Consider the following 14,164-nt stretch of genomic DNA (forward strand, 5'->3'; position numbering starts at 1 on the left):
TTAACTTAAATTTTCATACTCATACACGTAACTCCACATTCTCCTCTATTCACAGGCCCTGATAATCTCTATTCTACTTTATCCCTTTATGAATTTGACTATTCTAGGCACCTCATATAAGTGAAAGCATACAATATTTATTCTGGTGTCTCTGGCTTATTTCACTTAGCATAATGTTTTCAAGTTGCATGCATGTGTTAACATGTCAGTAATTCATTGCTTTTTTGTGCCTGAAAATATTCTATTGTAGGGATAAATCACCCTTTGCTCATCCATTTGTATGTTGATAAACATGTGGGTTTTTTCCACAGTAATATTCTGAATAAGGCTGCTATGAAATTGGTGTACATGTGTCTCTGTGTGTTGTGCTTTTGATTTTTTAGGATATATACCTAGCAGTTGAATAGTCACAGGGGAATTCTAAATTCACCTTTTTAAGGAACAGCCATACTGTTTTACACAGTGGCTGCAATGTTTTACATTCTCTACATCAGTGCACAAGGATTCCCATTTCTCCATGTCCTCATCCACACTTATTATAATTTTTTTTTTTTTTTTTTTGAGACGGAGTCTCACTCTGTCGCCCAGGCTGGAGTGCAGTGGCACAATCACAGCTCACTGCAGCCTTGACTTCCCTGGCTCAAGTGATCCTCCCACTTGAGGATCACTGGGACCATAGGTGCTAAGATGGGACTGCCGGTCTGACCCCTGCTTTCCATCGTGGCCTGAACTAGATTTCTAGATTTTCGGGTTTACTTTGGGATGCCCTTAGCCGAGAGGGGAATCCTTCAGTTAGGGAGAGAGGGGTGGGCTTTGAATTTTATTTTTGGTTTACACATAGAATAGCTGGAGTCGGAGTGTGATTTGATATATGTAGAAAATCTGTTAAGGTCAGAGACCCATTGGATTACCTTACGGAGAAAAGGTTTATGAATTTGACAATTTATGTCAGTCAGTACCTTAAACTGACTCCAGGTGAGTTTCCTGCTGGTGAAAATGAAGGTCTGGGGCTGGGCGTGGTGTCCTTGTCTCTACAAAAATACCAACATTAGCCAGGCATGATGGCGGGTGCCTGTAATCCCGGCTACTCTGGAGGCTGAGGCGGGAGAATCCCTTGAACTCGGAAGGCGGAGGTTGCAGTGAGCGGAGATCGCGCTATTGCACCCCAGCCTGGGCGACAGAGCGAGACTCTGTCTCAAAAAAAAAAAAAAAAAAGAAAAGAAAATGATGAAAGTCTGGAAGGAGAGAGAGTGTGTTGCCACACTATGCAGAGAGGACAGGAAGGCATGTTGAGAGCCTAGAGTTAAATCCTTCAGTGTTCAGGCCTCATCACCAGGTTCTGATCGGTTCCGGGGCTCTGTTTCAGCAGTCAGAACCTGGCTCCCAAGAATCTGTTTAACCTCCTGAATAGGGGGTTTCCTGCTGAACAGTGGCTGAAAAACTGCTTCTCTGAGCTAGTTCATGTTTTTGCTTTTCTTCTCTTTTGATTCCTTTATAGAATATTGCTGCCATATAATTCCAGTTTTTCCACACATTTAACAATTTTATTCCATTGTTGCTGTGTTTTTATTTTCTTGGTGAAAACGAGTAGACTCCAGGGCGCGGTAGCTCACGCCTGTAATCCCAGCACTTTGGGAGGCCAAGGGGGGCGGATCACGAGTCAGGAGATTGAGACCATCCTGGCCAACATGGTGAAACCCCGCCTCTACTAAAAATACAAAAATTAGCTGGGGGTAGTGGCGCGTGCCTGTAATCCCAGCTACTCAGGAGGCTGAGGCACAAGAATCGCTTGAACCCAGGAGGCGGAGGTTGCAGGGAGCCGAGATCGCGCCACTGCACTCCAGCCTGGCGACAGAGCGAGACTCCGCCAAAAAATAAAAATAAAAAATAAAAAAAAAGACTGAGAGATCAGGTGGGAGAAAGGCTTGGCCATGCAGCCAGCAGCTTCATCCCAAATTCCTGATCCCTGGAGGACATCAGACCCCCTCTCCTACTGCAGTGTGGCCTGTGTGGCCTCGGCTCCCCTTCTGCTCCGAAGCCAGGGGATGGCTCCACTGGACAGTGAGTCTGGGATTCCCTGCACACAGTTGTGACCCCCCAGTCCAGGAGGAAGAAGCAGGAAGGGCTCGCAGACTACTGGCAGGAATTCTACTTAAATGCAAATATTCCCCGGGAGGGGTCAGGTCACTGCCCAGGGAGGAACCCCTCCTCCCCCGCCCGCCCCATGCCAAGAGCTGTGTCTGCAAGCTGTTCATCTGGCTCCACTCAGCACTGGGAGATCACTTCTTCTGTCACTCAGTGTCTAGGGGGCGGGACCTGGAGTACTATCCAATCAGAGCCGCTGGGCGGGGCCGTGAGAACTGTCAATCAGGCGTCCTGCAGGCTGGAGGATGCGAGGTTGAAAAAGCCCGCGGCGTCTTCTCTGTACCCTGCGCTCGGCTCCCTGCTCGGTCGCGCTGGAACCTGTACTGGCAGCCGGAGGTGGAGGTAGGAACCGGGATACCTCGGAAGCCCGGAAATGGTGAGTGTCCGAGGCCGGGGTTCCCGAGACAGGGTACGGCTGGTTGTAACCGACCGGAACCGGCTGTGGCGGGACCCAGACCTCCTCGCTGTTGTCTCTGGGGTCTGAGGACCCGAGTGCCCTGGCCCAGCTCGGTCCTCGGTCCCCTCGGCCTCAGGGTGGGGCTGGGCCTGCAGCCAGGACTCCGGGCGTCCTGTCCGGTCCCCGCGCGGCAACTGCGGCCCAGCCTCCGGAGTCCTCTCTGGGCAGCTCCGCGTCCGCAGCCCCGCGTCTCCCCAGATTGTGCGGGGACACGGGAGGGTCATGGGGGGAATCCTCCTCGGGTGTGGGGTTCATGTGGAAGGAGCAGCGGTCTGTGGGGTCCCCAGTTCCTCCTTTGTCTCCAAGGGGCTCGGGTTTTTACTGAGATATCCAGATATATGCGAAGCAGGGTCTCAAATCCGCAACCGTGATCCCTGGCCTAGCTTCTCCTAGGGCTGCCAGCAAATCCCTGGATTTCCAGATCCCGCTCCGCGTTTTAGAGCTGGCCTCCTCTTCAGTTCACCACAACAATGTCAACTCTTCGTCCCCCAGGCTTTGTTTCAAACACAGCCATATATGTGTGTGTGTGTGTGTGTGTGTAGATGTGTGTGTGTGTATATATATAATTATTATTTTGTGTGTGTGTGTGTGACGGAGTCTTGCTCTGTCGCCCAGGCTGGAGTGCAGTGGCGCAATCTCGGCTCACTGAAACCTCCGCCTCCTGGGTTCAAGCGATTCTCCTGTCTCAGCCTCCCAAGTAGCTAGGATTACAGGCGCCCGCCACCACGCGTGGCTAATTCATGTATTTTTAGTAGAGACGGGTTTTCACCGTGTTGGCCAGGCTGGTCTCAAACTCCTGACCTCAGGTGATCCACCCTCCTCAGCCTCCCAAAGTGCTGGGATTACAGGCATGAGCCACTGCAACCGTCCTCACACGTTTTTCATATATATATGAATTATATATATGAAATTATATATATGAATTATATATATATTAAATATATATATAATTTTTTTTTGGGGGTGGAGACGGAGTCTCACTCTGTTGCCCAGGCTGGAGTGCAGTGGCACGATCTCGGCTCACTGCAACCTCCACCTCGCGGGTCTCCTGCCTCAGCCTCCCGAGTAGCCGGGACTGCAGGCGCGTGCCACCATGCCCGACTAATTTTTGTATTTTAGTAGAAACGGGGTTTCACCATGTTGGCCAGGCTGGTCTCGAACTCCTGACCTCAGGTGATCCGCCCGTCTAGGCCTCCCAAAGTGCCGGGATTATAGGTGTGAGCCATGGCGCCTGGCCACACGCAATATTTTAATAGGCTTTCTTTTTTCTTTTTAAGAGGGCAAAATATGGCTCTTTTTGTAAAGATTTGTTTTGTGTTTGTGAACATTTCACATTTGAGGAAGCGGAGAAAAAGCACCTGACACTTGCTGTAAACAATCTTTATGCCTCTCCTCCTTTTATCTGCCCGAGGCACGGACACCTTCTGAGAATGTCTTTGGGTTGAGGTTTATCTTTGGAAACTTTACAGGGCGATGTGTCCTCAACTCACCCTTCATCTTATCCTGGTCCTGGGTTTCAGAACTGCCTGGGGCTGACTGAAGATGCCCACAGCTACCATGTTTCTTGGAGGGTGGGTCACTCCTCCCAGAGGACAACCTGAGGCGTGGAGTTGGGGCTTCCCAGGAGAGGAGCTGGGTGCCCTGGGGTGGGAGAAGTCCCCTGGTATTCCCCTCATTAAAAAGCTAATCCTGGGCCAGGAACAGTCTCTCACACCTGTAATCCCACCATTTTGGGAAGCCTGTAATCCCACCACTTTGGGAAGCCGAGGCGGGTGGACCCCTTGAGTCCAGGAGTTCGAGACCAGCCTAGGCAACATGGCGAAACCCCGTCTCTACTAAAAATACAAAAAAACTAGCCGAGTATGGTGGTGCGTCCCTCTAGTCCCAGCTCCTGGGGAGGCTGAGGTGGGAGGATCACCTGAGCCAGGGAGGTCAAAGCTGCAGTCAGCTGCGATCGCACCACTGCACTCCAGCCTGGGCAACTGGAGTGAGACCCAGTCTCAAAAAAAAGCTCTAATCCCCTGGGACACTCAGCTTTTCTTCCCCAAATCCAGATTCCATTCCTTGGGGACACTTGGCTCATCAGCCAGTTGGATGATGGTATTGAAGGGACAGGACAGAAATGATTCCTGTTTTCTGGATGCTCTCAGAATAGTTAAGGGAGAAAACTATTCCTAAGGACAGGAAAACCCACCCCACTGAGATGGTGCAAGAACCTGAAAAGCAAGATGCACTTTAGGAACACAGGGGACGTACAATATGTCATCTCCTGGGAGGGTGGTCACTGAGCACTTCAGTAAGCAGGATGGGGATGGGGGATGCCCCTGGTGACAGGAGGATACGATGTGACACTTGAGTTAGACTTGTCTGTGTTCTAGGTCCTTACTGTCTCTCTCTGGGCTTGTCACCTTGCAAAGATTAGTTCACCTATTTCAGCTGCAGATTAAATCTCTACTTTTGGAAGCTTTTCAACTATCTTTTGGTTATCAATTTCTAGTTTAATATGATTTGATTGCATACTTTATAGCATTTCTATTCAATTTGTTAAGGCATATTTTATGCTTCCAGTGTAGTTTACTGTGGTGAATATTTCATGTGAACTTGAGAGGAATGTGTATTCTGCTGGTGTTGAATGAAGGATTCTATAAATACATATTAATTAAATGCAGTTGATTAATTGATACAGTTTGGCTGTGTCCCCACCCAAATCTCATGTTGAATTGTAGTTCCCATAATCCTCACCTGTTGTGGAAGGGACCTGGTGGAGATAACTGAATCATGGGGGTGGTTTTCCCCATCCTGTTCTGGTGATAGTGAGTTAGTTCTCAAGAGATCTGATGGTTTTATAAGGGGCTTCCTTCTTCGCTGGGCACTCGTTCTTCTCCTTCCTGCCACCATATGAAGAAGGACGTGTTTGCTTTCCCTTCCGCCATGATTGTAAGTTTCCTGAAGCATGTCTTTATTAGCTGAATGAGAACGGACTAATACATTATTGATGCTGTTGAGTTTAGCTATATCATTAGTGATTTTTTTGTTGTATTGACCTATTAATTATGGATAGAGGTGAACTGTTGGCTTCCAACTATAATTTTGGATTTGTATATTTTGTCTTATAGTTTTATGTTTTTGTCTTGTATCTTGATGTTATATTTTATGGGCATACATATAAGTAATAAAGATTATTATACCATATGTCTTTTTTTTTTTTGAGACAGGGTCCCCATCTGTCTCCCAGGCTGGAGTGCAGTGGCACAATCACAGCTCACTGCAGCTTTGACCTCCCAGTGCCCAGGCTCAAGTGATCCTTCAGCCTCAGCCTCCTGAGTAGCTGGTACTACAGGCATGTACCACGATGCCTAGCTAATTTTTGTATTTTTTTTTTTTTTTTGTAGAGACAAGGCTTCGCCATGTTGCCCAGGCTGGCCTCGAGCTCCTGGACTCAAGCAGTCTGCTCACCTTGGCCTCCCAAAGTGCTGGGATTACAGGTGTGAGTCATTGCGCCTGGTCCTATTATGTCTTCTTGCAGGATTGACCTCTTCACTGTTACAAAATCTCTTTTACAAGGCAATTATGGTCCGGCGTGGTGGCTCACACCTGAAATCCCAGCACTTTGGGAGGCCAAGGCAGGTGGATCACCTGAGGTCAGGAGTTCGAGACCAGCCTGGCCAACATGGCGAAACCCCGTCTCTACTAAAAATATGGAAAATAGCCGGGTGTGGTGGCAGGCACCTGTAATCCCAGCTACTCGGGAGGCTCAGGCAGGAGAATCACTTGAACCTGGGAGGTGGAGGTTGCAGTGAGCTGAGATTGCACCATTGCACTCCAGCCTGGGCAACAGAGTGAGACTCTGTCTCAAAAAAAAAAAAAAAAAAGCAAGCCCAAGGCAATTATGAGGAAAATTCCTTGCCATTTTCCTTGATCTAAAATGTGATTTGTCTGAGTTTTATAAAACTATTGCACATTTCTTTTGATTAGTGTTAGAATGGCTTATCTTTCTTCATACCTTTTTATTTAATCTATTCACATCTTTTTGTTTGAGATGATTTTCTTGTACACATTACTGAGCCTTGTTTAATCTACTGTGTCAATCTCTGTCTCTTTTTTGTGTATATAAATAACAGACATTTAAAGTGGTAATTGATATAATTGTATTAATATGTATATATGTAATTGTTCTCTGTTTGTTGTACTTGTTTTCTTCTTTCTTTCTTTCTTTTTTTTTTTTAGACGGAGTTTCATTCTTGTTGCCCAGGCTGGAGTGCAATGGCGCGATCTCAGCTCACCACAACCTCTGCCTCCCACATTCAAGCGATTCTCCTGCCTCAGCCTCCCGAGTAGCTGGGATTACAGGCATGTGCCACCATGCCCAGCTAATTTTGTATTTTTTAGTAGAGACGGGGTTTCTCCATGTTGGTCAGGCTGGTCACAAACTCCCGACCTTAGGTGATCTGTCCACCTCGACCTTCCAAAGTGCTGGGATTACAGGCATGAGACACTGCTCCCGGCCTTGTTTTCTATTTTTAAAACTTTCTCTTTTTCTACCTTCTGTAGTTTTTGCTTGTTTGTTTGTTTTTTTGAGATAGAGTCTCTCTCTGTTGCCCAGCCTGGAGTGTAGTGGCGTGATCTCATCTCACTGCCACCTTCACCTCCTCCTGGGTTCAAATGATTCTCGTGCCTCAGTCTCCCGAGTAGCTGGTATTACAGGCGTGCGCCACCATGCCCGGCTAATTTTAGTAATTTTAGTAGAGACAGGGTTTCGCCATGTTGGTCACGCTGGTCTTGAACTCTTGACCTCAAGTGATCCATCCGCCTCGGCCTCCCAAAGTGCTGGGATTACAGGCGTGAGCCACTGTGCCTGGTAGTAACTTTTTCAAAGTATGTTTACAGAGATGTATTCCCTGTCCTCTGTAGTCAATGAAGGCTCTGTTCCTTTAACTGGTGTTCATCTAGTGTTTTGAGAGAGGTTTCCTGAATGCTAGGAGCTAAAATAAAACAGACCTGGCCGGGTGCTGTGGCTCACGCCTGTAATCCCGGCACTTTGGGAGGCCAAGGCGGGTGGATCACCTGAGGTCAGGAGTTCGAGGCCAGCCTGGCCAACATGGCGAAACCCTGTCTCTACTAAAAATACAAAAATTAGCCAGGTGTGGTAGTGGGCCCCTGTAATCCCAGCTACTGGGGAGGCTGAGGCCGGAGAATCACTTGAACCTGGGAGGCAGAGGTTGCAGTGAGCTGAGATCTTACCACTGCACTCCAGCCTGGGCAGCAAGAGCAGAACTCTGTCTCAAAAAACAAACAAACAAACAAACAATCAAACAAAAAGAGGCCCAAACCTGACCTCTTCCAGGCTTTGTGGATGGCTTTGTCGTGCAGCATTCCTTGAACACTCAGCCTGAGTTTTTTTTTTTTTTTTTTTTTTTGAGACGGAGTCTCGCTGTGTCACCCAAGCTGGAGTGCAGTGGCATGGTCCTGGCTCACTGCCAGCTCTGCCTCCCGGGTTCACGCCATTCTCCTACATCAGCCTCCTGAGTAGCTGGGCCTACAGGTGCCCGCCACCACACCCGGCTAAGTTTTGTAGTTTTAGTAGAGACGGGGTTTCACCATGTTAGCCAGGATGGTCTGGATCTCCTGACCTCTTGATCTGCCCGCCTCAGCCTCCCAAAGTGCTGGGATTACAGGCGTGAGCCACCGCGCCCGGCCGACTGTTTAAAACTCTGCGTTAGCCTCCAATTTCTGCTGAACTGAGCCTAGAGATCAGCCAGTGCCGAAACTTAGGGCCTCCTCAGGTTTTTTCTAGAAATGTGTTATTTCCTGGGCAGACGTGAGGCTTTCTCAATTCCCCAGGATACCAAAGTGCTTTTGATTAGCCTAATTTCTGAAGCTAATTTTCTCTCCAGATTGTTTTCCTGGGTCTTAGATGGTCTATTCTGTCTCAGTCATAGACTATTGTTCCAGATGGTTGCAGGCTTTTTGTTGACAATATTTTTATGTAGTCCCTGCCAATTTTTGACCCCAGTTAGGCTTTAGTGTAGTTGAAACAGAGAAGAGAGCCTTATTTCAGACTTTTCGTAGGCCCAGGAGAAATTGGAGTATACGAAGATAATATTTGCAAATAAAATAAATATAATATTTGCAAATAAGATGGTAGAATAGGTCACCGTGCCTGGCCTGTTCTACATTTTCACTTACCTTTTTCTCTTTGTTCATCTTTCTGTCAACAGTGTGGTGTGTTGAATAGTATAGTTTCAAAATCCTTCATGTGTGTTAGGTAAGCTGTCACTTTCTGGTTTAGAAGATTTTTAGCATTTTTAGACATTTGTTACCTCCATTAGTTTTGTTTAAGTAGCTTTTATTAACTACTAAGAGGTCTGTTTTAATGATTTAGGGAATTTCATAAATATTCATGAGAGATGACACCTTGGTGACATGCAGTTCTTTTTTTTTTTTTTTTTTTTTTTTTTTTTAAGATGGAGTCTTACTCTTGTCGCCCAGGTTGGAGTGCAATGGCGCGGTCCCAGCTCACTGCAACCTCCGCCTCCCCGGTTCAAACGATTCTCCTGCCTCAGCCTCCCGAGTAGCTGGGATTATAGGTGCCTGCCACCACGCCCGGCTAATTTTTGTATTTTTAGTAGAGATGGGTTTTCACCATGTTGGCCAGGCTGGTCTCGAACTCCTGGCTTTGTGATCTGCCCGCCTCGGCCTCCTGAAGTGCTGGGATTGCAGGTGTGAGCCACTGCGCCTGGCTGACATGCGGTTCTTTAGAAGAACGTGTACAATCTTTATCCATCTTTCATTCTCCTTTGATGTTACCTAGTATTTAAAAATTTTCCTTTAGGATGATGAAATATATTTCATTAACCTTACGTTACACTTCATTAAATTTAGTTTCGGAAAACCAGTTGCCAGCCTCCAGGTGTTCTCTTATTGTAATCACATAGAATGGGCTAAATCCCCCAAGTAACAGGTGTTGACAGAACATGTGAAATGTTACATACCAAGGTCACTCAGACACTTAGTACCCAGAGTTTTTTTTTCATGGCCATCTTAGTCTGTTTTACGTTCGTTAGAATAGAATACCTGAAATTGGGTAATATACAAGAAATGATATTTGTTTTGTACGATTCTGGAGTTTGGGAAGTCTAAGGGCATGGTGGCGCATCTGATGAAAGCCTTGCTGGTGGGGACTCTTCACTATCTGAGGCAATGGAAGAAGGGTATTCCTAGGGGAGAGGGTGATTGTGCTAGCTTAGGGGTCTCTTCCTCTTCTTCTGAGGCCACCAGTCTTACTCCCAGGATATCTCATTTACTCATTAACCCTTTCATCCATCAGTGAATGAACCCATTCATGAGGCAGAGCCCTCATGACATAGTCACCTCTTCAAGGCCCCACTTTTGAATACTGACACCTTGGGGATAAAGTTTCAGTATGAGTTTTGGAGGGGACAAACATTCAAACCTAGCAGTGACTGATCAGGTATGCTTCTCTGCTGATTATATCACAAAATTTCAAACTCTCAGAAGGAAGATGGAAATTAAGCTAATACCATATTATTTACTTATTTATTTATTTTTCAATTTAATTTGAGACAGGGCCTCGCTCTGTCACCCAGGCCGGAGTTCAGTGTCACACTCATGGCTCACTGCAGCCTCTACCTCCTGGGTTCAAGCAATCCTCCCAGCTCAACCTCCCTAGTAGCTGGGACTACAGGCGTGCGCCATTATGCCTGGCTAATTTTTGTATGTTTTGTAGAGATAGGGTTTCACCATGTTGCCCAGGCTTGTCCTGAACTCCTGAGCTCAAGCAATCCACTCGTCTCAGCCTCCTAAAGTGCTGGCATTACAGGTGTGAGCCACTATGCCCAGTGGCAAATATCATATTGTTTTAATAAATAGTTGAGGCACACAGCTCCTTTTCTTTGTTATGCTGGTGCAGCTCTCCTTAAATCTAGCTCTGAGATACCATCATAGTTCAACTTTCTAAATAAACGTGTGTAGGGATATGTTGTCTTAGAGCTGCTAATATTGTCTCTTATAGACAACACATAGTAGGACTTTGTCACGAGAGTTAGTATAGACCCACTAGACAGAAAGACACTAGAGGTGATCTGGGCAGCGTATCTCAACTCCCTGAAATCAAGAATGAGAGGCTTGTCCGTATTGGCTATTACTTTACTGAATGTGTTCAATTCTAGCATCAGAATTGCTGTGCTGGAGAAAATGAGTATAGACAGAGGATAAGAGTCTGATGACCAAGTCATTGAATAAATGTTTGGAGTCTATAGCATTGTGTGAACTTCCTCTAAAGTGAGTGTAGCTTCCTAGTGCTGTCAGCCTGAACCTTCCTCCTCTGCCACGTGGGATGTTTCAGGACTCAATGATCTTTGAGGATGTGGCTGTGAACTTTACCCAGGAGGAATGGGCTTTGCTGGATCCGTCCCAGAAGAAACTCTACAGAGATGTGATGTGGGAAATCATCAGGAACCTGATGTCTGTAGGTAAGGATGACATCATTTCTTCACTTAGTCAATTACAGAACAAGTGTTTCTTGGTCATCTACACTGCTCAATGATTTGAAACATGGTAGGGAATACAGTAGACTGGCCAGATGCAGTGGCTCACGCCTGCAATCTTAGCACTTTGGGAGGCCAAGGTGGGTGGATCACTTGAGGTCATGAGTTTGAGACCAGCCTGGCCAACGTGATGATACCCCGTCTCTACTAAAAATACAAAAATTAGCCACGCATGGTAGTGCACGCCTGTAGTCCCAGCTACTCAGGAGGCTGAGGTGGGAGAATTGCTTGAACCTGGGAGGCAGAGGTTGCAGTGAGCCAAGATTGTGCCACTGCACTCCAGCCTTGGCGACAGAGCAAGACTCCATCTGAAAAAAAAGGAATACCGTAAGGCCGGGCACGGTGGCTCACACCTATAATCCCGGCACTTTGGGAGGCCGAGGCGGGTAGATCATGAGGTCAGGAGATCGAGACCATCCTGGCTAACATGGTGAAACCCCATCTCTACTAAAAATACAAAAAAAAATTAGCCGGGTGTGGTGGCGGGCGCCTGTAGTCCCAGCTACTTGGGAGGCTGAGGCAGGAGAATGTCATGAACCCAGGAGGCGGAGCTTGCAGTGAGCCGAGATAGTGCCACTGCACTCTGGCCTGGGTGAAAGAGCAAGACTCCGTCTCAAAAAAAAAAAAAAAGAATACAGTAGACCCTTGAACAAAGTGGGTGTCAGAGACTCTTAACCTCTGCACAGTTGATGATCTGGTTTTAACTTTTGACTCTGTAAAATGTTAAATGTTGGCCGGGTGCAGGGGCTCACACCTGTAATCCCAGAACTTTGGGAGGCCGAGGTGGGTGGATCCCTTGAGGTTAGGAGTTCGAGACCAGCCTGGCCAATGTGAAACCCCATCTCTACTAAAAATACAAAAAATTAACCGAGCATGGTGTCGGGCACCTGTAATCCCAGCTACTCAGGAGGCTGAGACAGGAGAACTGCTTCAACCTGGGAGGTGGAGGTTGCAGCGAGCTGAGATCATGCCACTGCACTCCAGTCTGGGCAACGAGAGTGAAACTTCGTCTCAAATAAAAAAAAAAAAAGCTAAATGTTAATAGCCTATTGTTGACTGGAAGCTTTATCAGTAACATAACCAGTCAATTAATACATATTTTGTGTGTTGGTGTGTATGTGTAAGTGTATATTAGGACAGTGTCTCACTTTGTTACTCAGGCTGGAGTGTAGGGGCATGGTCATAGCCTAATACAACTTAGAACTCCTGGGGTCAAGCAATCCTCCTGCCTCAGACTCTTGAGTAGCTAGGATTGTAAGCAAGTGCCAGCATGCTGGGCTGATTTTTAAATTATTTTTTGTGGAGACGGAGGTCTTGCTATGTTGCCCAGGCTGGTCTCAAACTCCTAGCCTCAAGCAGTCCTCCCACCTCATCCCTAAGTGCTGGGATTATAGGTATAAACCACCATGCCTGGTCTGTTTGGTCTATTATATATGGTATTCTTATAATAAAATAGGCTAGAAAAAAGAAATATTATCAAGAAAATCATAAGGAAGTGAAAACATATTGACTTGATTAAGTGGATCATCCTAAAGGAATCCTTTTCATTGTTTTCACATTGAGTAGCCTGAAGAGGAGGGGTTGGTCTTGTTCCCTCAGAGGCAGCAGAGGTTGATAAAAGTTTGCATATGAGTGGACTTGTGCCATTCAAGCCCATTTTGTTCAAGGGTCAAGAATACTTTGGTGAATAAGTCAGGCATGGTCACAGTGTCCCATGAACATAGAATCTAAAATGTTTCTATAATTTTGTAATCATTTATCATGACTTTTATGGGTCTACATTTTAGGAATAAAATGGGAAGACCGGAACATTGAAGATCAGTACAAAAATTCCAGGAGAAATCCAAGGTAATTTGCACTTATAACATGAAGCTGTGTCCCTTGAGATAATGTTAGAGTGATAGGAAATTATATTTATTTACTTATGTATTCATGTATCTGAGACAAGGCTTAATCTGTCACATAGGCTAGAGTGCAGTGGCATGATCATAGCTTACTGCAGCCTTGAACCCCTGGACTCAAGCCATCCTCCTTTCTTGGCCTCCCAGAATGCTAGGATTAGAGGCATGAGCCACTGTGCCCAGTGGAAATTTAAAGAACAAGCAAACAAAGTGAAGCAGCCCAGCTTCAAATTTGTTAATTTTTAGAATGTTTTCTCCAAAAATATATACTTAAATACATACACATTCATTGTTTGCAAAATAGTTGCCTTGGAAACAGTATTAAGAAATCCCATAGTGGCCAGGTGCGGTGGCTCACGCCTTTAATCCCAGCACTTTGGGAGGCTGAGGAGGGCGGATCACGAGGTCAGGAGATGGAGACCATCCTGGCTAACATGGTGAAACCCCATGTGTACTAAAAATACAAAAAAATTAGCTAGGCATGGTGGTGGGCGCCTGTAGTCCCAGCTGCTTGGGAGTCTGAGGCAGGAGAATGGTGTGAACCCAGGAGGTGGAGCTTGCAGTGAGCCGAGATGGTACCACTGCACTCCAGCCTGAGCGACAGAGTGAAACTCCGTCTCAAAAATAAAATAAAATAAAAAAATAAAAAAAAGAAACCCCACAGTGGCCAGATGTGGTGGTTGATGCTTGTAATCCCAGTACTTTGGGAGTCTGAATGGGAAGATTGCTTGAGCCCAGGAGTTTGAGACCAGCCTGGGCAATGCAGTGAGAACTCATCTCTACAAGAAATAACAAAAAAAATCAGCCAAGCCTGGTGGCGCATGCCTGTAGGCCCAGCTACTTGGGAGGCTGAGGTGGGAGGATTGTCTGAGCCTGGAAGGTGGAGGCTGCAGCGAGCTGTGGTCATACCACTGCATTCCAGCCTGCGCAACAGAGTGAGACCCTGTTTCAGGGAGAAAAAAAAAAAAAAAAAAAAGAACAAGAAAAAAGAAACTGCCTAGTAACATCACTGTTTTGATAATAGCTGTAATAGAGCCCCTTTGCAGAGAATTCAGTCCACTCACTGTCAGACACTTCAGACAGAATATAAAGCC

At 46.4% G+C, this 14,164-nt stretch overlaps 1 protein-coding gene across 2 annotated transcripts in view; it reads left to right on the forward strand.

Annotated features, from left to right (window-relative positions):
* The first annotated feature begins 2,382 nt into the window (after positions 1–2,382).
* The window catches only part of LOC101153725 (zinc finger protein 709), a 46,184-nt gene continuing 34,402 nt past the window's right edge, over positions 2,383–14,164 (forward strand). For both annotated transcript variants that reach the window (XM_063701023.1, XM_063701024.1), the window contains exons 1-3: positions 2,383–2,521; positions 10,968–11,094; positions 12,957–13,017. In XM_063701023.1, coding sequence (XP_063557093.1) covers positions 2,519–2,521; positions 10,968–11,094; positions 12,957–13,017 — 191 coding nt within the window. In that variant the 5' untranslated portion in view covers positions 2,383–2,518. The remainder of the gene's footprint in view (positions 2,522–10,967; positions 11,095–12,956; positions 13,018–14,164) is intronic.

The sequence above is a fragment of the Gorilla gorilla genome, chromosome 20 (assembly GCF_029281585.2).
Source record: "Gorilla gorilla gorilla isolate KB3781 chromosome 20, NHGRI_mGorGor1-v2.1_pri, whole genome shotgun sequence".
Lineage (NCBI taxonomy): Eukaryota > Metazoa > Chordata > Mammalia > Primates > Hominidae > Gorilla > Gorilla gorilla.